Here is a 23,982-nt window from a genome sequence, read left to right as displayed (position 1 = left end):
AAAAAAAAATCAACCCCCCCAAAAAGGTATTGTTAAGTTGACTCTGTGTGGAGGCAAATCCTGATCTGCTGGGCTCTCAAAGCCACAGTACCAATCAATTACCCAACCATGAGTTTCTATTATATTTAAACCTTTCTTACAAGCCCCAGGGAAAAGAAAGTCCCAGATTTAAGAGATCACAGTTGCTCGTGTCAACTCCATGCTTAGGGACCCACCAACCAATGACGCCCACAGCTTTTCAATGTTAGCAAATTTTACATGGAGAGCTGGAGGAGAGGAGGATATTCTGTGTCAGAAATAAATCAGAGGCATGACAATGGAATGGAATAAAAGATAACCCTATGTTTCAGGAATGCATTTTTCATCATTCATTTGTAAAAGTGTGGAGGTCAATGTGGAGTATGTTTATGTGGTCAGGATGCAGTGGTTGGTGCTATCTGCTATCTGTAGCTTTCTTAAAATAACTCGCTCAACAAGTATTTGCATCTATCAAGTGATGGATGCTTCCAGAGCCCTTTCTGAAGAAATAATTGGAGTTCCTGGCATAGGATGGAATTTTTCAAATTATGCAACTGACAGTGCGGGGCGGGAATCACCAGCTCAGCTTCCAGAGCAGGAAATCCCGTGTGGCGCCCTCTGCTGTTTCTATAGAGGTAGTGAGCCACACACCAGGGTGCTGAGACCAGGGAAGCAGTGGGGGAACACAGTAGGAAAGCAGCAAAGAGCAAGGAAATGGTTTAACTTAGTGGGGATTTGGATACGACATGTGAAAACAACCTCAACAATTCTTTGCTTGTATCTGCAACAAACTGCCTTAGGAAGAAAGCCTCATGAGAGGAATTTGGCTCAGTGAGAAAGTTACAATTAAAATACTCAATTTGGGGACTTTCAGACATCATACTGACAGTTCTTGACAAATCTGAACTTACTCATCTTTGTACATTTCTTTTTCTTTTTTTTTTTTTTTTTTTTTTTTTTTTTTTTTTTGACAGGCAGAGTGGACAGTGAGAGAGAGAGAGACAGAGAAAGGTCTTCCTTTGCCGTTGGTTCACCCTCCAATGGCCGCCGCGGCCGGCGCGCTGTGGCCGGCACACCGCGCTGATCCGATGGCAGGAGCCAGGTACTTATCCTGGTCTCCCATGGGGTGCAGGGCCCAAGCACCTGGGCCATCCTCCACTGCACTCCCTGGCCACAGCAGAGAGCTGGCCTGGAAGAGGGGCAACCGGGACAGAATCCAGCGCCCCGACTGGGACTAGAACCCGGTGTGCCAGCACCGCAAGGTGGAGGATTAGCCTAGTGAGCTGCGGCGCCGGCCATCTTTGTACATTTCAAAATGTAACAGGAATCAACCCTTTTTATTTGATAATTCCACTGAAAATTCTTCCTGAGGGAATAACCAAAGATGCACACAAATATTTAGTGCAAAGAAGGTCACCACAGTACTATTTATACCTCCAAACTCTAGAAACAATATGCATGTGTAAAAGTGGAAGAATCTAATCCAGTCGCTAAAATGTGGTTAAAAAAGGCATGGTGAACTACAAAGATGTCTGTAATAATTTAAGTAGGTGCTATAAAGTAGTTCAATCTCATAGTTTTTTTTTTTTTTTTTTTTTTTTTTTTTTTTGACAGGCAGAGTGGACAGTGAGAGAGAGAGAGACAGAGAAAGGTCTTCCTTTGCCGTTGGTTCACCCTCCAATGGCCACCGCGGCCGGCGCACTGGGCTGATCCGATGGCAGGAGCCAGGTACTTATCCTGGTCTTCCATGGGGTGCAGGGCCCAAGCACTTGGGCCATCCTGCACTGCACTCCCGGGCCACAGCAGAGAGCTGGCCTGGAAGAGGGGCAACCGGGACAGAATCCGGCGCCCCGACCGGGACTAGAACCCAGTGTGCCGGCGCCGCAAGGTAGAGGATGAGCCTAGTGAGCCACGGTGCCGACTCAATCTCCTAGTTCTTTTAAAAAGTATATATACATATTATATATAGGGAAAAGTAGATATAATTTTACTTATATATACATATAATTTTGCTATGTATTTTTACTTTTTCCTATATATGTAATATATATGCAGGTAAAAGTATATATAGTATATATTATATACATGTATTACATATATATGTAAATATAATATATGCAGGGGAAAGTACATACTATATATGAATATACACACATGAAATGTATAGGCAATAACAAGTTTATTTGCATATATGCCTGCACAGTGCATACTTCTGTATGTATATATGTATGATATTTATTATATGTATACAGGAAAAAGGCTGGGAAGTTACACAGAAAATATTAAGAGGGGTTATCTGAATAAGAAGCTTACCAACACTTTTTTTTCCCTTATTTGTTATTTCTAAATTTTCTAAATGAATCTATGACTTTTGTGATTAAAACAATCAGATTATTTTTTCTTGGCCAAGAATCAGGAACATTTCCTGATATAATAAGTGAAGATAACAGGATAAAGAACTACCTGGCCCATACGGCCCCAGCTGTGTTGAAGAAAGGACAAACAAGATGAAGAGAGGGAAGGAAAAGGAAGAGGGAAGAGAGGCAGGGAGAGAAACTCCTGAACATTCACCAAGAGGTTGACCTCTAGGTGGTGAAATGAGTGGTTTCACTTCTTCCTTTATGCACTCTTAATTTTTCAAAGCATCTTAATAACAAACATTTATGATTTATTAGGGAAAAAAAGGCCTTTCCAGCATGATACTACCGCCAGTTGGTTTTTACGCACAGACTGTTGAACCATACTCTGGCTACCAGCAAAACTACCTAGCCGCATCAGTAAGTGGCTATTTCTTCATTTAGACAATAGAGGGAAAATGAGGTTCACTGCTTTTATTTTAAAATAAAATTGAACTTGGTCCTGAAAAGGCAGCCGGTGAGGTTACTAAATAGTCTCAGGTCTTCTTTTTTGGAAACATGATGCCAGTTCCCTGCGTTTTGAGGACCTAACTGAGTGCAGGCTGCATGCTTGCCTTCCAGCTTTGACAGTGCAGGAGTCCTTGTCCCCTCCTTTCCCCAAGGAGAACAAAGGGTCACACACCTAAGACTTCCTAGAGAGGAGGGCTGAAGGGGAGTCTTCTCCCTGCCCAGGGTCCCCTGCCAGCCTCACTGGCCCAGAAGTTAAAAACCCTCACCTGGTTCCACTGCCTTCTCCTGCACCACAGGGCTGGCTCACTGACCCCGCAGCAGCCCCGCTGAGCAGGCACCCCCCACCACCACCTTGGCCTCCCTTAGCCCTGCAGGCCCCCGGACACCCAAGGGGAACACTGTTATCCAAGCCATAAAAATCACCCCAGGAAATTACCTTTTCTTTCAAAGCTTTCCTCTCTGACAAAGCAGACGAGAGCCAGGAACTTTGTCACCTCTTTCAGATACAGCACAGTTGTGTTGTTCAGCTTTATAATAGCCGTGGATTCCTTGTCATAGGGGGTGCCTGCTCCATGTTCTTTAAGACTGAAAGAGGACAGAAGCCCAGGTTCATTGGATCGATGAGAAAGCACTGGCTTTCGCACACAAAAGGTGATCAGCATAAGGCTAAGTCTGCACTCGCGCTGCCTTCCAGCAAACAGTCTCGGAAACAGGCACGAGGAGACACAGCCCACGGTTACGCCACACACTCCCTGTGGAGCGCCTGTGGCCGCAGCGGGTCAGCCCTTCTTTCCAGGGCCACCAGCTGCCTCTCTTCCTGTGATGCAACAGCCAAGCCATCAGAAGCACGGTCTGACGTTAGACCAAGAAGGGCCACAGAACATCTTTCCAAATGCAAAGAATCTAGAGACAGCCAGGTGCTGGACTAGACTCTGGATCAGGAAGAAAAAAAAACTGCTAAAAATGACACAATCGGGACCACTGGCAAAATTTTTATGTGGTATATACATTAGTAGTCTAACCATGTTAACTTTGCTTAATGTGATTGTTTAACTGTGATCTTGGAAGAGAGATGTTTTGTTCTGAACAGATCTAAGTGGCCAGGACCAAAGCAGCATGGTATCCGCAACCTGCTCTCAAGTGATTAAGCAAAATCAAACACTAAGTGTTAGAAAAAGAGACCAATGGGGCCGACGTTGTGGCACAGGGTTAAGCTACTGCCTGCAATGCCAGCATCCCACATGAGCACCAGTTCGAGTCCTGGCTGCTCCACTTCCAATCCAGCGCCGTGCTAACGCGCCTGGGAAAGCAGCAGAAGATGGCCCAAGCTACCCATGCAGGAAACCCAGATGGAGTTCCAGGATCCTGGCTTAAGCCTGCTCCAGTCCTGGCCATTGCGGCCACCTGGGGAGTGAAACAACCAGTGTGAACCAGTGGATGGAAGATCTCTCTCTTCCCCACTAATTCTGTTTTTCAAATAAATAAATAAATCCCTAAAAAAATAGACAGTCAAAATAGCAAATTGATAAAAATTAGTGAACCCCAATGAAAGGTATACAAGAATTCATTGTACTACTCTTATACTTTTTTTCTGTAGGTCTGAGATTTTTTTCGAAACTCTGGTCTACATAAGAAAAGATGTGGTTTATAGACGTGGATGACTCAGGGACCCAGCTCTCTTATTTACCACTTTGAGTATAGACAAGTTGAAGAACTTCTTTGAGCCTTAACTTCCTCAGCTGCACACCAAAAGCAATTACTTCAAAGTTTTCTTTCTTTCTTTTTTAGATTTATTTATTTATTTGAAAGACAGAGTTACAGACAGAGAAAGGGAAAGAGAGAGATCTTCCATCCCCTGGTTCACTCCCCAAATGGCTGCAACAGCTGCGGCTGGGCCAGGCCAAAGCCAGGAGCCCAGCACTTCCTCTGGGTCTCCCATGTGGGTGCAGGAGACCAAGCACTTGGGCCATCTTCTGCGGCTTTCCCAGGCACATCAGCAGGGAGCTAGATTGGAAGCAAAGCAGCTGGGTCTCGAACCAGCACCCGTATGGGATGCCAGCAGCACAGGTGGTGGCTTTACTCCCCATACCCCAATGCTGGTCCCACTTCAGAGCTTTCTAATGAAAATTAAATGAAATAATGCGTATGTAGCACTGATCCTAATGCTGAGAACTCTGTGGCAGAGTCACAGAGAGAGAAGGAGGAAGAGACTGTGCCAGCCACAAATAAATAAATCTTTTAAAAAAACTTACAAGCAAATCTAACACTATACAGGTATTAAATATTGTGTTTTATTGACAAGTTAATAATAGGAAAATTCATAGGTGACATTAAATGAGAAAAGCATATATAAAATTATATATACAGAGTGATCTCATTCATAAATTACACACAAATAAAAATAAAACATATTTAATGTTAACAATGCCTGTCTCTAGGGGTGAGATTATTTTATAATTTTTGTAATTTTCCACAAGGAACATATATTATTTTCATAATGAGAAAAAAGTAATAAATGAAACAAATCAGAAATGCAAAAAAGACCCTCAAGAAATTACAAGTAGAAATGGGTGAGGTTTTGTGATCACAACAGCTATGTTCTACTCAAGTTCTATCTACAAGCAATGGAAATGGGGCACATTTTCCAGCGTGTGCGCGTGCACGCTGGTGCTGTGCAAGTGCGTGGGTATGGCTGCTGGCTGCAGCAGACCCTCAGGTCACCTGTTTCTGGGTCTCCACTGGGCAGCTGGGAACGGGCAGCAAGATCTCCAGTTACAGGGACCCCTGCTTCTTCCCCTGCCTAGGTGGGCCTCTGGCACTGCACCCATCCCCACCCGCCCCCTGCCAGTTAACTAGGCTGGCTCATCACCACTGCAGCAAACGATCTGAAGAAATCCCAGCGCTGGCAGACCATTTGCGACCCAGACTGGTTCTGACTAAATCCTGTGGGTTCCAGGAACACTGCACTCCACCACAGAAGAACACTGACGTAAAGCCTTCCTCCTCCTCCCTCCCTCCCTCCTCCCTGTGTTTGTTTTAGCTAGGATAAAGCAACTCTGATTAACATCATTTACATGAACAACTTACCACTTACATCTAATTACCATATGGCACAATAATGAGCAGGCATATCGTTCAATGTGTGCCAGATTAATTGTGTTGCTCATTGTACTTGATTACCACAGCAATCTAGACTGTAATCAGGGCTCATTCATTTTCCATGACTATTTCAAGGTCATCCACTTACATTGACAAATAATGGAATACTGCAGGGCGGGAACCTCAGGGAATGGAGTCTCTTTCTCCAGGCAGATGGCAGTGAGCCTGAAGACGCTTTAACCTCACTACCGTCTAGGGGAGCTAAGTACTGCCTTCCCCAGTTCATACCCAGGGGGACCATGTGTATAAGAGTGAACAGGAAAACCACAGTGAGTGAGCACAGGCTCTCTGCCGGTGGAAAGGAGGAATGGCGAGACCGAGGTTCTCGCAAAATCTGCTGGAGGCGGCAGCGTCCGGTTGCACTGGGGAAAGAGGAAGATGAATGGAAGCCACCTCATTGAGGAACAGATGGGATCTGAGACCCAACAGACAGCGGCACCTTGACACTGTACGACAGACCTGGTGGCCTGCTCATACCCAGTCCCTCAGTGTAACACCTGAATGGCAAATCTGCAATTTCTGTGTCTGGTGACGTCATCAATTTCCCCCACTCCTTGTGTATCTTAGATACTTTTAAGATACAGGGGCCGGCGCCGCGGCTCACTTGGCTAATCCTCCACCTGCGGCGCCGGCACACTGGGTTCTAGTCCAGGTTGGGGCGCCAGATTCTGTCCCGGTTGCTCCTCTTCCAGTCCAGCTCTCTGCTGTGGCCCAGGAAGGCAGTGGAGGATGGCCCAGGTCCTTGGGCCCTGCACCCGCATGGGAGACCAGGAGGAAGCACCCGGCTCCTGGTTTCGGACTGGCACAGCACGCCAGCTACAGCGCACCGGCCGCGGCAGCCATTTGGGGGGTGAACCAACGGAAAAAGGAAGACCTTTCTTTCTGTCTCTCTTTCTCTCACTGTCTAACTCTGCCTGTCAAAAAAAAAAAAAAAAAAAAAAAAAAAGATACAGGAAGCTCTATTTTCTAAGATTATAAGGCTATGGTTATAAATAACATCAAAATCATCAGGCAATATTGTTTGCTAATTTTTTAAATTTTCTGCTGTCTATAGAACAATCAAAACTTATTTTTTAAAAGTCAGCAGCTCACTCCTATAGAACAGGTTAGTAGGAATGCTATTAATATAGCATTTATCTGGAGTCCAAGGAACTAATGGTTTCTCCCAAGTGTACATAATGTCATGATGTGTTCACAGATTTTTCAAGAGATCAGAATCAAATCAGAGTTCAACTTAACAGGAATGAGAAACTTAACCATTCAGAGCCTCAGTTTCTCCATCTGTAATTGGTTTTAGTAATGCCTGCCTCGGGGAATAGTTAAGACTAAAAGGTATGGGGCTGGCATTATGGCACAGTGGGTTAATTATGGCACAGCTTGCAATGCCGTCATCCCATATCAGACCACCAGTTTTGTTTTTTTTTTTTGTTTGTTTGTTTGTTTTTGACAGGCAGAGTGGACAGTGAGAGAGAGAGAGACAGAAAGGTCTTCCTTTGCCGTTGGTTCACCCTCTAATGGCCACCACGGCCGGCGCACCGCGCTGATCCGATGGCAGGAGCCAGGTACTTATCCCGGTCTCCCATGGGGTGCAGGGCCCAAGTACTTGGGCCATCCTCCACTGCACTCCTGGGCCATAGCAGAGAGCCGGCCTGGAAGAGGAGCAACCGGGACAGAATCCGGTGCCCTGACCGGGACTAGAACCCGGTGTGCCGGCGCTGCAAGGCGGAGGATTAGCCTAGTGAGCCGCGGTGCCGGCCCACCAGTTTGAATTCTGGCTGCTCTACTTCCTTTCCAGCTCCCTGCTAATGGCCCTGCAAAGGCAGCAGAAGATGGCCTAAGTGCTTGGGCCCAATCCACCCATGGGAGAGACCCAGTTAGAGTTCCAAGCTCCTGGTCTCAGCCTGGCCCAATTCTGGCTACTGCAGCCATTTGGGGAGTGAACCATCAAGATGGAAGATCTCTTTCACTCTGTCTCTCCCTCCTTCTCTGTTGCTCTGCCTCCCAAATAAATAAGCCTTAAAAAAAAAATTAGGGGCTGGTTTGTGTCCCAGCTGCTCCACTTCCCTTCTAGCTCCCTGTTAAGGGCCTGGGAAAAGCAGCAGAAGATGGCCCGAGGGTTTGGGCCCCTGCCATTGGAGTGGGAATCCCAGATGAAGCTCTTGGCTTCCGCCTGACCTGGCCCTGGCACTTTCAGCCATCTGGGGAGTGAGCCAGCCAATCGATGGTCTATCATTCCTTCTCTCTCTGCAATTCTGACTTTCAAATAAAACAAATACACACTTTAAAAAGATTAAAAGGTGTGATTTGCTCCACAACTGTATGTTATTATTCCTGAGGCTAAATGGTATATTTATTTACAAATCTCAATCATTCAAAAGTATTAAAGACAACAAGTACATGCAAAATCTTTCAAAGTTATGAAAGAGAAGGACAGGCTGATTACGGCCTCTAACAATGTTTCACTTGGGGCCGGTGTTGTGGGATAGTGGGTTGAGCTGTCGCCTGCAACACCAGCATCCCATGTGGCACCGGTGTGAGTCCTGGCTGCTCCACTTCTGATCCAGCTCCCTGCTAATGCATCTGAGAAAGCAACAGAAGATGGCCCAAGAACTTGGACCCCTGCACCCACATGGGAAACCAGAGGAAGCTCCTGGCTCCTGGCTTCAGCCTGGTCCAGCCATGGCCATTGTGGCCATCTGGGGAGTGGGCCAGCAGATGGAAGATATCTCTCTTTTCCTCTCTTTCTCTCTCCAACTCTGCCTTTCACATAAATAAAACACATCTTTTTTAAAAAGAAGGTTTCACTTACCCATAAATACAAGAGATGTCAATAACCACATCTATCATGTCACAGCAGAGCTCATAGGTTTGCATATCCACTGGAGTACTATCAGTTGCGATGTAAATTTTGCTGACCACATCAAATAGAAATGCCTTTTCAATCCCCGAATTCTGAAACAAAAAGAACATGTTGCCTAGAAGCCACAGTTGATATCAGCCACTGACGGCTACATAACATGATATGCCATCCTCAGCACAAACTATGAATGAGCAACAATCAAGTTTCTAAAAATTTATCATACCATTCTATTACAATTTAAACTTCACTGGCATAAACTTCTTTATATTTACATAAGAAATGAAAATTGGGGGCCAGCATTGTGGCATAGCAGGTAAAGCCACAATGGACACCAGCTTATGTCCTGGCTGCCCCACTTCCCATCCAGCTCCCTGCTAATGGCCTAAGAAAAGGGAAGATGGCCCAAGTGCTCAAGCCCCTGCCACCAGGTGGGAGACCTGGATGAAGCTCCTGGCTCCTGGCTTGGGCCTGACCCAGCCCTGGCCATTGCAACCACTTAGGAAGTGAGCCAGGTAATGGAAGACTTCTCTTCTCTGCCTCTTCCTCTCTCTCTGTAACTCTGACTTTCAAATCAATAAATAAATCTTTTTTTTTTTAAGGGAGAAAAGAACTTTTATTTTCTTTTTTTTAACTTTTATTTAATGAATATAAATTTCCAAAGTACGACTTATGGATTACAATGGCTTCCCCCCCGATACCGTCCCTCCCACCCACAACCCTCCCCTTTCCCACTCCCTCTCCCCTTCCATTCACATCAAGATTCATTTTCGATTATCTTAATATACAGAAGATCAGCTTAGTATACATTAAGTAAGGATTTCAACAGTTTGCTCCCACACAGAAACATAAATCTTTTAAAAAAGAAAGAAATGAAATTATCACAAATTATTTATTTTAGGTGAACACACTGGGCAGTATTTCCTAACTCTTAGAAATGTAACTGCAGTTAGAAAAAGACCAAGTAAAAAACACTACGTTGTGAAAATTTGCACAAACCCCAAATCGTGTAGTGATAGAGGCAATGTGAGCACAACCAAGAGTCTCAACCAAGCCACTCAACAGTACATGTCTCCTCGCAGTACCAAGTATGTGCTCCCTGCCTCTGGAGGGTCCCATTAATGTTGAATGTCTAGGGGCCAGTGCTGTGGCGTAGCAGGTAAAGCCGCCACCTGCAGAGCAGGCACCCCATGTGGGCACTAGTTTGAGTCCTGGCTGCTCCACTTCCGATCCAGCTCTCTGCTATGGCCTAGGAAAGCAGTGGAAAATGGCCCAAGTCCTTGGGCCCCTGCACCCACATGAGAGACCCAGAGGACGCTCCTGGCTCCTGGCTTTGAATCGGCCCAGCTACGGCTATTGCGGCCATTTGGGGAGTGAACCAGCGGATGGAAGACCCCTCTCTCTTTCTGCCTCTCTGTAACTCTGCCTTTCAAATAAATAAATCTTAAAAAAAAAAATTGAACGTCTACAAATTGAACACTCCAATTAAATTAGTGAGGTACAGAAATCTGTTCCAAGACTTAAACTGTAAAGGATCTAAACCAGTATGTAGCAGTAAACTTCAAGAGTAATACTTAAGCAACCTCGAAATGATGTGAGAGCAAGCAGAAATAAGATTGTTTTCACTCTTGCAATATTACTGAGTCTGCAGACTCTAACAGGTGTGAACTATTTACTTACTGAGATAAAGATGTTTAGCAAATTCTCCAGAGTTGGCAGCTGTGGAATCAGTTTCTGAACCACTTTGCTAAAAGCTTCAAATATTGAATGATCATATATGCTTGTCAGATAAAAGCTGAAAGAGGAAACAATATTTCATCACATTTTTCCTGCCACTGAGCAACAGGAGGTTCAGCTACGTCATAACCCCAGTATCTATAGCTCTAACACACGGGCTGGCCCCCTTCAGAAGTCACAATGACCTCTGTAACAAACAAGCACTTCCTAAGAAGTCCTTTCTCCCCACTTGCCAATGAGCCAGCCCTGTGCCTGGTGTGGCTCTGGCCTACAAGGCCCCTCCACGGCCTGCAGCAGGTCTCAGGTGCGGCACTGGCCACACGGCCGCTCCACGGCCCGCAGGAGGCGCCACGCCAGCTCATCTTCACACAAGCCTCTGCTAGCTGCTGCACCACTCACACTGATGTGTCTAAATGTACTTCCATTTTCCGATTTGAAAAGTGAAATGATGCATCTACTACCCCGCAAAACAAACGGCCAACAAGTCATTTTGCTCTGAGAGGTTTTCCACTTGAATCGTTTTCAGATGATACCTTTGTTGTAGATGATGGAGAGTATCGTGTTTCTTGAGAACCACACACTTCAGCACGAATTAACTTCCTGGTTTATAATCATTGGTTTTATGTTACCTATGGGTGGAAAACCTTGACTCTGACCAATTAAAAGACCAAAAACCAAAAATCCACTGCTTTTATCCGCGATTAGAATGAGCACATGCAAAGCTCATGTTTCCCAAGGCCTAACCCGGCATGTGCAGGTGAGCGAGGTAAATGACTGGGCACGCCAAGCCCGCAGGGCTGACGCTGGGGCCCAAGCCTCGGTCTTCCCCGTCTATTCCTGGCACCCCAAGGGGTATTCATGCTCACCTGAGGTGGATTTTTTCTAGTCCGGCGTCAGCAAGGTCGTCGTTTGCCCTCTGATGAATGTCTCTTTGGGTTTCAATTTTGTGGTCATCTGACAGGCCGTCCACTTTATGAATGAACACCTCGAAGTTGATGTCCGTGTTCACTTTGTAGGCGCGGGTCACGGTGAGGTGCAGCCTGGCCAGGGCTTCCATGTAGTCGTCCTGGGAACAGAGGCAGCGCCGGTGAGAGAGGCCTGTGAGTGCTGCCTGCACTTCCCACACACACCTTGCTCATCTGGAAATTATGTGGCTGCCAGCCTCAAGGTGACTGTGCCAAGGCTCCCTGTCTCCTCTCCTCAAAAAGCTGGCTTCATGGAATTCGGGTTTGAAAACGTATGTTTTGGTAACAAAGACAAGAAAAGTAAGGCTGCAAAATGCAGCTGTCAGGCATTTGGCACAGAAGTTAAAAGTTGCTTCTTGGGGGGGGGGTGGACAGAGCTGTGGCATGGTGGGTAAAGCTGCTGCCTGCAGTGCTGGCATCCCGTATGGGTGCTGGTTCAAGTCCCGGCTGTTCTACTTCCAATCCAGCTCTCTGCTATGGCCTGGGAAAGCAGTGGAAGATGGTCCAAATGCTTGGGCCCCTGCACCTGCGTGGGAGACCTGGAAGAAGCTCCTGGCTCCCGGCCCAGCCCTGGCCATTGTAGCTATTTGGGGAGTGAACCAGCAGATGGAAGACCTTTAACCTTTCAAATAAATAAATCCTAAAAAAAAAAAGTCACTGCTTGGGACATCTGCATCCCATTGCCAAGTGTCTCACTCTTCCACTTCCAGTCCATCTTCCTGCTAACGTGCACCATGGGACAATGATGCATGCAGATGACAATGGTTCAAGTGCTCAGGACCCCTGCCACCCACGTGGGAGACCAGCATGGAGTTCCAGGCTCCTGACTTCAGCTTGGTCCAGCCCCGGCCAGTGCAGGCAGTTGGGGAGTGAACCAGCCCATGGAAGATCTCTTTCTTTCTGCTGTTCAAATAAAATGAAAGAAAATAAAAATTAAAAGAAAACTGCAGCCAACTCAGGCAGTAAGGATTTAAGCCGAGGACAGTCATAAAGGTCAGAGCTGGAGTTTCAAGGAAGAGAAACCAGCTCCACATGGCACTTCCTGGGACCCCCTGGGATTGCCACCTCTTCCAGCCTTTTGCATCTCTTGGTGCACTGTGATGAACGGTTAGAGATGCAGATGTGACACAGGACACTGTGGGGATGGGAGCCACCTGAAGACCACTGGTCCTTGTGGTCCACATTATGGTGCGGTGGGTTAGGTTGCTACTCCCGACACCAGCATCCCATATGGGATCATCTCATATGGTTCAAGTTCTGGCTGCTCTGCTTCTAGTCCAGCTCCCTGCTAACGTGCCTGCGAGGGCAGCAGAAGCTGGCTAAAGTGCTGCCGCCCGTGTGGGAGACCTGGATGGAATTCCAGTCTCTGACTTGGGCCTGCACCAGTCCCAATCCTTGTGGCCATTTGGGCAAGTAAACAGCTTGCAGAAGATATTCTCTCTCTCTCTCTCTCTCTCTCTCTCTCTCATCCCCCCCCCCATCCCCATCACTCTGCCTTTCAAATAAATAAATAAATGACTACAGAAGTCAGCAAACCACAGCCCTCGGGCCCACTTTCTGTCTTTATAAGGAAGTTACGTTGGAACACTGCCATGTTCATTGTTCACACCTTGTCTCCTGCCCCTGTGAGTGGTAACTGGGCTGAACTGAGTGACCGCCCTCTGTGGAAAACCCCCAGGGACAGACCCAGCCTGCAGTGTCCTGGATACTTACCATGTGGCCCTTGAGAGAAAAAGTTTACCAGTCCCCGGTCTAGGTAATTGCCCCAAACAACACAATACTATTTTTTCTCCTTCCTAGGCCTGTAGGAGGGTATTTCAAAAAGTTCATGGAAAATGGAATTAAAAGATAAGTTTAGGGGCCGGCTCTGTGGCATATCAGGTGGGGCTGCCCCCTACGGTGCTGGCATCCTATGTGGGCACTGGTTTTAGTGTTGGCTGCTCCATTTCCCATCCAGCTCCCTGCTGGAGGCCTGGGCAGGCAATCGAGGATGGCCTGTTGCAGCCATTTGGAGAATAAACCGGCAGGTGGAAGATCTCTGTCTCTCCCTCTTACTTCTGTAACTCTGCCTTTCAAGTAAATAAATAAATCTTTTTTTTTTTTTAAAAAAGATAAGTTTATTTTGTTGCTGAAATATCTGAAGTCCATGCATGGGGGTCTTCAAAAGGTTCATGATCCGTGAACTAAACTAGGCACTGATTTCAAAGCTTTTTGCACCAAAATACACTTACCTTTAAAAATGTTTTCTTTTCATCTTATTTGAAAGGCAGAGAAACAGAGAGACAGACACTTTCTACCTGCTGGTTCACTCCCCCAATGCCTACAGCAGTAGGGGCCGAGCCAGGCTGAAGCCAGGAGTACTGAACTCAATCCGAGTCTCCCATGTGGGTAGATGACACCCAAGTTCTTGAGACATTACCCGTTGCCCCATAGGGTGCACATTGGCAGGAAGCCAGAATCAGGAGGGGAGCCAGGACTCACACCCTAGGACTCAGAAATGGGATGCAGACGCCGCCAGGGTAATCTTCACCATTACATGCGACACCATCACTTGTAACGCCTTTTAGTGGCCGTACAAAATTTCATTCTGTGGGTAGTCTATGATTTGTCATATGTCTGCCTGCTGATGCACATTCCAACTGTTTCCAAGTATGTGTCAGTACAGTGACACTGTGATAATCTCTGGTCTGTATGGCTTATCCTGAAAGCTGACTTGCTGGGTCGCAAGCATGGACGTGCTAAATGTGACTGGACAGTGTGAAACAGTGCCTCATGCTACAAAGCCTCTCTTCACTTGGTGTTGGCAGACCTATGATCATTGCCAATTTGAAGGATCTGAGCAGGTCTCACTTCTAATAGCAATAAATAGGGAAGGGTATGGGCAGGCTTTGCGGTGCAGTGGGTTAAGCTGCTGCCTGCAGTGCGGGATTCCATACTGGAGCACCAGTGTAAGTCCGGGCTGCTCTGCTTCCAATCCAACTCCCTGCTAATGCCCCAGGGAAAGCAGCAGAAGATGGCCCCGGTAATTTGGTCTCTCTGCCACTCATATGGGAAACCCAGATGGAGTTCAAGACTCCTAGCTTTGTCCTGGCCCAGCCCTGATGGTTGCAGCCACTTGGGGAGTGAACCAGCAGATGGAAGATTTCTCTGTCTCTCCTCTCTCTGCCCCTCTGCTTTTCAAATAAATAAAGATAAATCTTCTTTAAAAAAAATTGATTTATTTATTTGAGAGGCAGAGTTACATACAGAGAGAGGGAGAGACAGAGAGAGAGGTCTTCCGTCCATTGGTTCACTCCCAAAATGGCTGCAACGGCCAGAGCTACGCAGATTTGAAGCCAGGAGCCAGAAGCTTCTTCCAGGTCTCTCACAAGGGTGCAGGGGCCCAAGCACTTGGGCCATCTTCCACTGCTTTCCCAGGCCATTAGCAGGGAACTGAATTGGAAGTGGAGCAGTCAGAACTTGAGCCAGCACCCATGTGGGATACCAGTGCCCCAGGCAGAGGCTTAACCTACTATGCCACAGTGCTGGCCCCAAAGATAAATATTTGTATATCTATATAAAAAAAAAGGTAGGGCAGACTTTTAAAGAAGTTTTCACCCCTTGTGATGACTTCAAACCTGTAAAACACAGAATGCCACTATAATAAGGGATACTGTTTGGCATTCTTCCATTCCCCAAACTGAATCCATAAAAACGTAACCCTAGTCTCTAGATAATCATATTATTACTCACACCAGTATGAAACTATGACTAGAAAAAAATGGCCAATGGAGTCCTCCCCATCCTTCGCTCTCTAAGAGTTGTTTGAAGGACAAACACTGGACACTGGGCCAGCAGGATCACTCAATAAAAGCTAAAGTCACTCCTGTATGATTCCACATCTGTGAAATTCTAGAAAAGGCAGATGGATCTATGGTGACAAAAAGCCCACTGGTTATGGCCTGCTGTTGCTAAGGACAGTCTAGGCAGCACAGAGAGGAGCTACAGGTGGTAGAAACAGTCTGCAGCATGACTGTGCGGTGGTTATGTAGTGTACACCGTTATCAAATCCACTGAGTTGTGCCCCTACAACAGTGCATTGGATTGCATGGAATTCTATCTTAAAACAGGCGTCACTGCTGTGTCTTTAACTGAGCAGGGCAGTTAAGGGGACATTCAACTGCCTTGGCCTGAGGTGTATTCATTTCACTCCAGGCTCTTGTCCTGCACCAAGACAAGCATTCTGAGTGCAAACGTGCTTAAGGTGCACAAGTAATAACACATTTTATTCGAAAGGTGAGAGAGTGCACACATGCATATGTGGGCACGAGTCGCCCTGCAGAGAGAAGCAGCCATCATGAGTGGGCAGCGGGCCAGAAGACTGCCCGAGGGCAGAGGGTATGGGATGGCAGGCAGGAAAGGGCCCCTGCGCAGTGCCTCCAGCTGAGAGAGCTCCTGCCCCAGTGCTGCCCTCTTTATGAGGTCCGGGGCGGCGCCTCTACAGGAACCACATAGCACCTCCACAAATCCCACACGGAGTTTAAGAGCCGTATTTTCAAGGTGTCCCCACTTAGGTCCTGGATGAAGCAGCTGCATCCCAGGAAAAGGCATGCTGCAACTGACAAGTAGGACAGAAGTGCATGTGGGGGCTTGTGACTCCCAGCTCAGCAGACCTAAGCTAGCCAATGGCAGGTTGATTCCACACCACGGTGTCTAGGGTGTCCAGGGAGCATCGCAGCTCCAAAGACCAGAAATTGCTCCTCCTGCCTCCCTGCTGAGCACATACTGCTTATCAACCTCCAGGCAAAGCAGCATAGAGGTACAGGAGCTAAACCTACATTAAAAAGAAGAAAACACTTGGATTACTAGAACACAGCGCTGGCAGATGAGTTTTCCCAATTAAAAATATACTGCCCAGTCTCTGCTCTGAAACGGCTCTCGGAAATACAGGCAGGCCACCGTCGCTGACAGGGGCCAAACAGATGCTAGCTTTGGATCCCCCAGTGGCTGAGAGGTGGGGGTCCATCCTGCAGGCTCCACAGGGGACGCGGTGTTACACAATGACCTCATGGAAAATCACCCTCGCTTTCCTTCGTTTTTATTTCACAAAGTTCTGTGAGGACACGTTTTCTCCATAGGGATATATTTATCTAGCAATCTTGTGAGTGTGAGAGATTCAGAAACAGAAAATAAAAATCTGAGGTGTCAGACAGAAATAGGCCTGCTTAGAGATAAGGGAAAAGGACGTTCGGGGCTGCTGGAACACTTCCCTAAAGTTTCATCTTCTTCCTTTTAGTGCTTGACCTCACATCACGTAAAGACTCCTGCACAGCTGATTGTTATAGTCTGCCTCCAACAGAAAAGTATACCAGGCTCTGAAGCTATTTATTTAATTGTTCCTTATTTTTAGTACGTGACAGTAAATCAGTGATGCTGTGTGATGTAAAAGGATGAACTTCTCAGTCTTAGACCTTTCTCTGCGCTACAAGGTAAAAAAAAAAAAAAAAAAAAAAATCCCAGGAAACAAAACTAAACCAAAAAAACACAATTACCAACCCCAATTGAAGACATGCTTTTCACGTACAGGTAAAAGGGAAAGCAAATCACAGGTGCAATGTACAAACAGGCACATGTAGCCACTTTAGCCCTATTACACGCACCTGAGATGGATCTGCACTGGACGTCTGAGTTCGGTGAATGCAAATATCAGCACACCATGCTATTTAAGTCAGTCCCATGATGAGTCACCTGATTGGAATCTGCTTACTCTTGGGCACGGCCACTACTAGTGCTCCCCAGTGCAACAGCTACAGGAACAGCTTCCCGCTGACTTAGAGAGAAAATGGAGCTTGGAAGAGACAGATGGGCGTGACGGCCCTGGGGCCTCCCGCTCCGCCCTCCCAGCGGCCAGCACTCCCTATCTGCCCCCCTCGGCTCTAAGCTCCCTAATTTATGGTGCTGGCAGACCTGTGACAGGAAGGCAAGGGAGTCTGCCAAGGCCGCAGATGGGCCAGAAAACAGGTCAGTACAAGTGGGACAGCCAGGAGAGCAGCTGCTGACAGCAGGCCTTGCACACCGTGCAGGTGCCTGCAAACACTCACGGCGCACGCATTTCTGGGTGGGCCCAAGGGAGGACGGTGAGTGGCTGTTCACAGCTCAGGCACTGCACTTAGAGTCCTGGCCCCACACACACACCCCCACCAAAAGAATGAAAGAACCCCCTCTAACCACACGGCCACGTGCCCACAGCTACACAAGAAGCACACAGTGCAGCCACTTGGAACCGAAAGGCTTAGTTGAAAGTTTCAATATTATATTAAACAGACAGCTAGTTCCCTAAGCGGATTTACAAGGCTCAGGTGCAGGTCAGCTTCTCAGAGACCGGTCTTCCAGGCATGGGCCCCGGGCTGTCATTATGGGTGCCGGTTCTCACAGCCCTTCCTGGCCAACACCCACGATGCTCCTGCCAGGTGTGCTCTGTGCTCGGCTGGCAGGATGCGCCCCAGCGGCCAGCCACCGGTCTGATGGCAGGGCTGCAGTGCCAGGCAAATGTGAAGGCCTGGACTTCAGGGCTGGCTTGGCACATGCCCCAAGGCACATGCATTTACCTTCATATGCCCACAGTGCAAAAGAGAGCCTTGGGAGAGCCTTCAGCCGGGGCCACGTCATGCACACCTTCTCAGAGGGCCTCCATGGGGAGACACTGGTGAGCATCGGTGTCCCAGTGCTGCCACACGGCCTCTTTCCTGAAGGGGACCTGCCTCAGACGCACCTGTGCTCTGCTCGCCCTGCCTCCCTCCCCTTGGTACTGGGAGGACCCAGATGGCAGAGCGCCACCTGGCAGTGCTGCTGTGAGTCCCGTGACTTCCTCGGCCAAGCGGCTCCCGACCCTTGCTTCCTGCAAGCCGAGGAAGGACCTGATCGGGAGATCCATGACTAAAGCTACCGAAGGCCCTCTTGTGTTACGTGTGACAGAAAGCCGGGAATGCAGAGACCACACCTGGGAAGCACTTTCAATAATGAAGACTAATGTGATGGCAAAACTCACCCCAGCGCCACCTGCTTATTTGTGATCAAAGTTTCTCGGGGCTCATGTCTACGCAAACAAAAACCAAACAAAACTGATGCCAAACGCGGTCTTAGTCAAGCTGGAAATGCAGATGAAATGAAGAAACATCAAACGGGCATATTTTAAAGCCAGACTTTGCTCAAAATTTACTTTTTAAATTTATTTTAAAAACACAGAATATAGTTATGTTGTCTTAACTGTGGACTCGTAATAATGTTAATAATGTGATTTAGAAGGCAATTTTTCACGGCTAGAACTTTATCTTCATAGGAAATAATATGTAAATTTATTCACATATTTTTGGTGCAGAGACCCTGGAATCTCTTTTGGATCTCTACCATTAGGGGATGACACATACAAGGGTACCCCAACAAGCTCATGGAAAAGCAGAATTAAAAAATAGGTTTATTTGGGTGCAAAAAATTCGAAATCCATGTGTAGATTTTTCCTAATATGTATTTTCCAGGAACTTCCTGAAGACCTCCTGTACATCCCTTCTGTCTGGGTCTTCTCCAGGCCTGCCATCTGCTGAGGAGGGCCCAGCTCCCTAAGGGTGGGCTGCTGGTTGGGGCTGGAGGGGCCGCCTCTTCTCCCTTGTGAGGGCAGAGAGCCCTGATTGAGAAGCGTGCTGGGGAGACCAGCACCAGCCGAGGGGAAGGGGTGCTGCCTGCACCGGGGGTCCCCCTGCGTGGTCATGCCCCGGGCTCGGAGCTTTACCTGTGAGTCAATGACGAAGATCAGTGCGCCCGTTCCCCGGAAGATCATCTCGTAGTCAAAGGTGGGGTCGAAGAAGTCGATCTGTCCCGGGAAGTCCCAGATCTGAAAGTTGACGAAGGAGCTGTTGGAGACGTCCTCCCGGCAGATCTTGTTGGTGCTCTCCAGGAAGAGGGTCTCATTGGGCGACATCTTGTGGAAGACCACTTTCTGAATGGACGACTTGCCGCTCCTCCGCAGGCCCATGAGCAGGATCCTGGGCTTCACCTCCGTGCTGAAGGGGTCGCTGAAGTCCAGAACTGTAGAAACCAGAGAAGGAGACGGAGGCTGAGCCGCGCTCGCCGCATGACACCCTGCGGCGCTGAGGGACTGCATGCCCCTCGCCTGCCCAGGCACAGCCTTTAGGAAGTGCAGGAGCGGGACAGAGACTCCCTCACCACCTCTCACACCATCCCAGAGGCCCAGAGGGCCCGTGGCACCACGCAGCTCTGGCAAGGGCACCCTCTCCTGGCCTCAAAGGCCCAGGGCAGTGTGCGCAGGGCCCACATGCCTGGATTCCGCCTGTTTCGCCAGGCAGACCTCTCTCGGGTCTCCTCTGGCCTGTACGCCTGCATCATCCAGTACTAGCCATCTACACTGAGATTAATTGTAAGTGATTAAAATGAGAAATTCAGATGTTCCTGATATGGGGTGCTTCAGAAAGTTTGTGGGGGAAAATGGTATTAAAAGGTAAGTTTAGGGGCCGGAGCTGTGGTGTAGCGGGATAAAGCCCTGGCCTGAAGCTCCGGCATCCCATATGGGTGCCGGTTCTAGTCCCGGCTGCTCTTCTTCCTATCCAGCTCTCTGCTGTGGCCTGGGAAAGCAGCAGAAGATGGCCCAAGTGCTTGGGCCCCTGCACCCACCCACGTGGGAGACCCGGAAGAAGCTCCTGGCTTCGGATCGTCGCTGCTCCAGCCGTTGCGGTCATCTGGGGAGTGAACCAGTGGATGGAAGACCTCTCTCTGTCTCTACCTCTCTCTGTAACTCTTTCAAATAAATTAAAAATAAATCTTTAAAAAAAAAAAGAAAGGTAAGTTTAGGGGGGCATTCAACACAGTGATTATGGTGCTTAATGATGCCTGCATTCCATACTGGAATGCCTGGGTTTGAGTCCAAGCCCCCTGCTAATGCGCACCCTGGGAGGCAACAGGTGATGGCTCAAATATTTAGGTCCCTGCTACCCACATGGGCAATCTGGATGGAGTTTCAGGCCCGGGCTCTGGCCTGACTCAGCCCTGGCTGTTGTAGGCATTTGGCAAATGAACCAGTGGATGCAAGATCTATCTCTGTCGGTCTCCTCTCTCTCTCTCTTTGCCTTTCAAATAAATAATTTTTTAAAATTTAAGATGTTGGGGCTGGTGCTGTGGCGCAGTGGGTTAATGCCCTGGCCTGCAGTGCCGGCATCCCATATGGGCGCCAGTTCGAGACCCGGCTGCTCCACTTCCTATCCAGCTCTCTGCTATGGCCTGGGAAAGCAGTAGAAGATGGCCCAAATCCTTGAGCCCCTGCACCCACGTGGGAGACCGGGAAGAATCCTGGCTCCTGGCTTTGGATCAGCACAGCTCCGGCCGTTGCGGCCATCTGGGGAAGTGAACCATTGGATTGAAGACCTCTCCTCTCTCTGTGTAACTCTGACTTTCAAATTAAAAAAAAAAATTTAAGATGTTTATTTTGATGGAAAAAACTGAAATCCACCCACAGTTTTTTATATAATGCACATTTTCCACAAACTTTTTGAAGACATGCATGGATTTCAAGAGTTTTTAAAAAAGATTTATCTATTTATTTGAAAGGCTGGAATGGAGGGGGCAGGGAGAGAGAATCTTCCTTCCACTGATTCACTCCCCAGATGGTCCCAACAGCTAGAGGAGGGCCAGGCTGATGCTAGGAGCCTGGAGCTCTATCCAAGTGGCAGGGGCCCAACCACTTGGGCCATCCTCCTCTGCTTTCCCAGGTGCATTAGCAGGGAGCTAGATGGGAAGCAGCACTCCAGTACGGGATGCTGGCATCTCAAGTGGCAGCTGAACCCACTGTGCCACAAGGCCAACCCCTGTTCTGCATACTTCAACACAGTAATTCACTCCCTCAGTTTCATTAGCCACTATAAGTACTCAATAGCCACAGTAGGCGAATGGCTAATGCCCACACAGATTTATAATATATTACAAAAGGTTCCATAGGTCAGTGCTACTCTCGTCCCTGCTAACAACAATTCAATCCTAAATTCCTTTGCCAAGACACCACGAGGAATTAGGCATTATTGGATAGAGTAGGAATGTATAAAAATCTTAAACCCCGCAGGACTCTTTGTTATTAAAGCATATAGGATTAGTTACACAATGTTCTTTAGTGCTAAGCAAACATTTGTCTTCTAAGCAGCCTTCCTACGACTAAGAGTGCATGCATTTCACAGAAGCAAAGCCTGCCGATGGAGTGTTAGGTTCTACAGCTCAGCAAGACGTCTGAGCTATCAGGCCTTGGAAAAGACACTAAACTTGGCAGACTTGGTTTCAAAATTCATCAGCTAGAGAGTGGGCTTTTGTCCTGCAGTTAAGCCATCAGCTGGGACGTCCACATTGAGTGCCTGGGTTCAAGGCTTGGCTCTGTTCTTGAATGCAGCTTCCTGCTAACGTGCACCCTAGCATGTGATAGCTACAGTCATCCTATCCAGGTCACCCACGCAGGGGACTTGGGTTGAGTTCCTGGCTCCAGGCTTTGGCCTTCAGCCCATGGCCATTGCCAGGGTTTGAGCAGTGAACCCGCAGATAGTACTGCTCACTCTTGCGTGTTTCTCTCCCTCTCTCTCTCCCTCTCTCTCTCTCTCACCCCCTGGCCTCTCCAATAAATAACATTTCCTTAAATCCATAAGGTGAGTTGATAATGATAACAAACTTCTCATAAAGCTGTTGTGAGAATTAAATCAGGTTGAAGACCTAAAACTCAGCAAGTGGTGCTGGGTCAACTGGCTATCCACATGCAAAGGAATGAAACAGATCCCAAACTCATACCACATGTTAACTCAAAATGATGAAACTTTTCAATTTAAGACCCAAAACTATGAAACTCTTAGAATGAAACATCGGTATATATCTTGATGACCTTGGATTAGGCAACAGTTTCTTAGTTGTGACACCAAAAACAAGCAATCATTAAAAAATACAGATGGAGCAAGCATTTGACGCAGTGGTTAAGATGCCAAGTGGGACATCTGTATCCGCAATGCTTTCTGCTAATGTGTACCCAGGGAGGGAAGCAGCAGGTGATGGCTCAAGTATTTAAGTCCCTGTCACCCACCTGGGAGACTGGGACTGAGAGCTGGGCTCCTGATGCTGGCCTGGCCCCACCCCAGCTGATGCAGGCATTTGAGAAGTGAACCAGCAAGCAGACAATATTTCCATATATACATTATCTTTTTTTCTTTTTTTTTGACATAAATAAAATTTTAAGAAGAAAAAAAATTTATAAATTGGACTTATCAAAATTTTTTTTAAAGAGGACTAGTGTTGAGGCATAGCAGATAGAGCCAGTCTGTAATGCCAGCATTCCATATGGGCACCAGCCCATGTCTCAGGTGATCCCCTTCCATTTTCTCCACCTAGGAAAACAATGGAGGATGGCCCAAGTGCTTGGGCCCCTGCCATCCATGTGGGAGACCCAGATGAAGCTCCAGGCTCCTAGCTTCAGCCTGGCCCAATGCTGGAGGTTATAGCCATTTGGGGAGTAAAGCAGCAGATAGAATCTCTCTCTCTCTCTACCTGTACTCTTTCAAAATGAAAACAAAAAAATCTTTAAAAAAATTTTTAAATAAAATGAAAATACAATCTACAGAATGAGAGAAAACATTGCAAATCATATGTGTTAAGGGTCTAAGATCCTGAATATATCAAGAATCCTAACAATGCAACAATAAAATACAACTCAATAAAAAGAGAGGACAAAGGGATCTAAATACACTTCTCTCCAAATAAGATACACAAATGGCCAAGAAGCATAGAAAAAGAGGCTCCACATCAATAGTCATGAGAGAAATACAAACCAAAACCGCAATGAGCTCCTTCCAGCCAGTGTCCAGCGATGCGTGTCTCTTGAGAGAACTGACATGAGACTACCAGCAAGAGAAAGCCTTACCACAGGAAGCAGAAGAGGGGCTGGCGTGTCCAGCTGCTGGCACTAAGACTGGCCCCTGACACATACACAGGCCGTGTACCCCGGGGCTGGACGCGGGGAGCTTCTCCTGAGGCTCCAAGTGCAGATCTCGCAGAACAAAGATCCTTGCTCTTGTCTACACTGCATCCAGTGAGAAGCTGGGGAAGAACTGCATCGTGCTCAATGATGGCACACCCTATGATCGATGGCACCGATCCCACTATGCACAGCCCCGCAAGAAGGGGGCTGGGCCGAATGCTGAGGACCAAGAAATTTAGGCAACAAGACGATCAAAGAAAATGTGCAGGTGATCAATGGAAAAAGGAAGGCAAAACCAGCAGTCTTCCAGGAGCAGCTCCGGCAGGGTGAGCTGTGACGCATCAGCTAGCTAGCAGCTGTGTGCCAGGGGACAAGGGGTGCAGGCCCACCTGG

At 47.6% G+C, this 23,982-nt stretch overlaps 1 protein-coding gene across 1 annotated transcript in view; it reads right to left on the bottom strand.

The window, feature by feature from the left end:
• RRAGD (Ras related GTP binding D) overlaps nt 1–23,982 on the bottom strand; it is a 46,140-nt gene that overhangs the window by 4,150 nt on the left and 18,008 nt on the right. Inside the window, exons 2-6 of the mRNA XM_008263205.4 lie at nt 19,369–19,664; nt 11,505–11,704; nt 10,582–10,696; nt 8,854–8,996; nt 3,322–3,470 (exon numbers count right to left, since the gene is read on the bottom strand). Coding sequence (XP_008261427.2) covers nt 3,322–3,470; nt 8,854–8,996; nt 10,582–10,696; nt 11,505–11,704; nt 19,369–19,664 — 903 coding nt within the window. The remainder of the gene's footprint in view (nt 1–3,321; nt 3,471–8,853; nt 8,997–10,581; nt 10,697–11,504; nt 11,705–19,368; nt 19,665–23,982) is intronic.

The sequence above is a fragment of the Oryctolagus cuniculus genome, chromosome 5 (assembly GCF_964237555.1).
Source record: "Oryctolagus cuniculus chromosome 5, mOryCun1.1, whole genome shotgun sequence".
NCBI lineage: Eukaryota > Metazoa > Chordata > Mammalia > Lagomorpha > Leporidae > Oryctolagus > Oryctolagus cuniculus.
The sequence above is the reverse complement of the archived record's forward strand: the minus strand, read 5'-3'. Positions and strand labels throughout refer to the sequence as shown.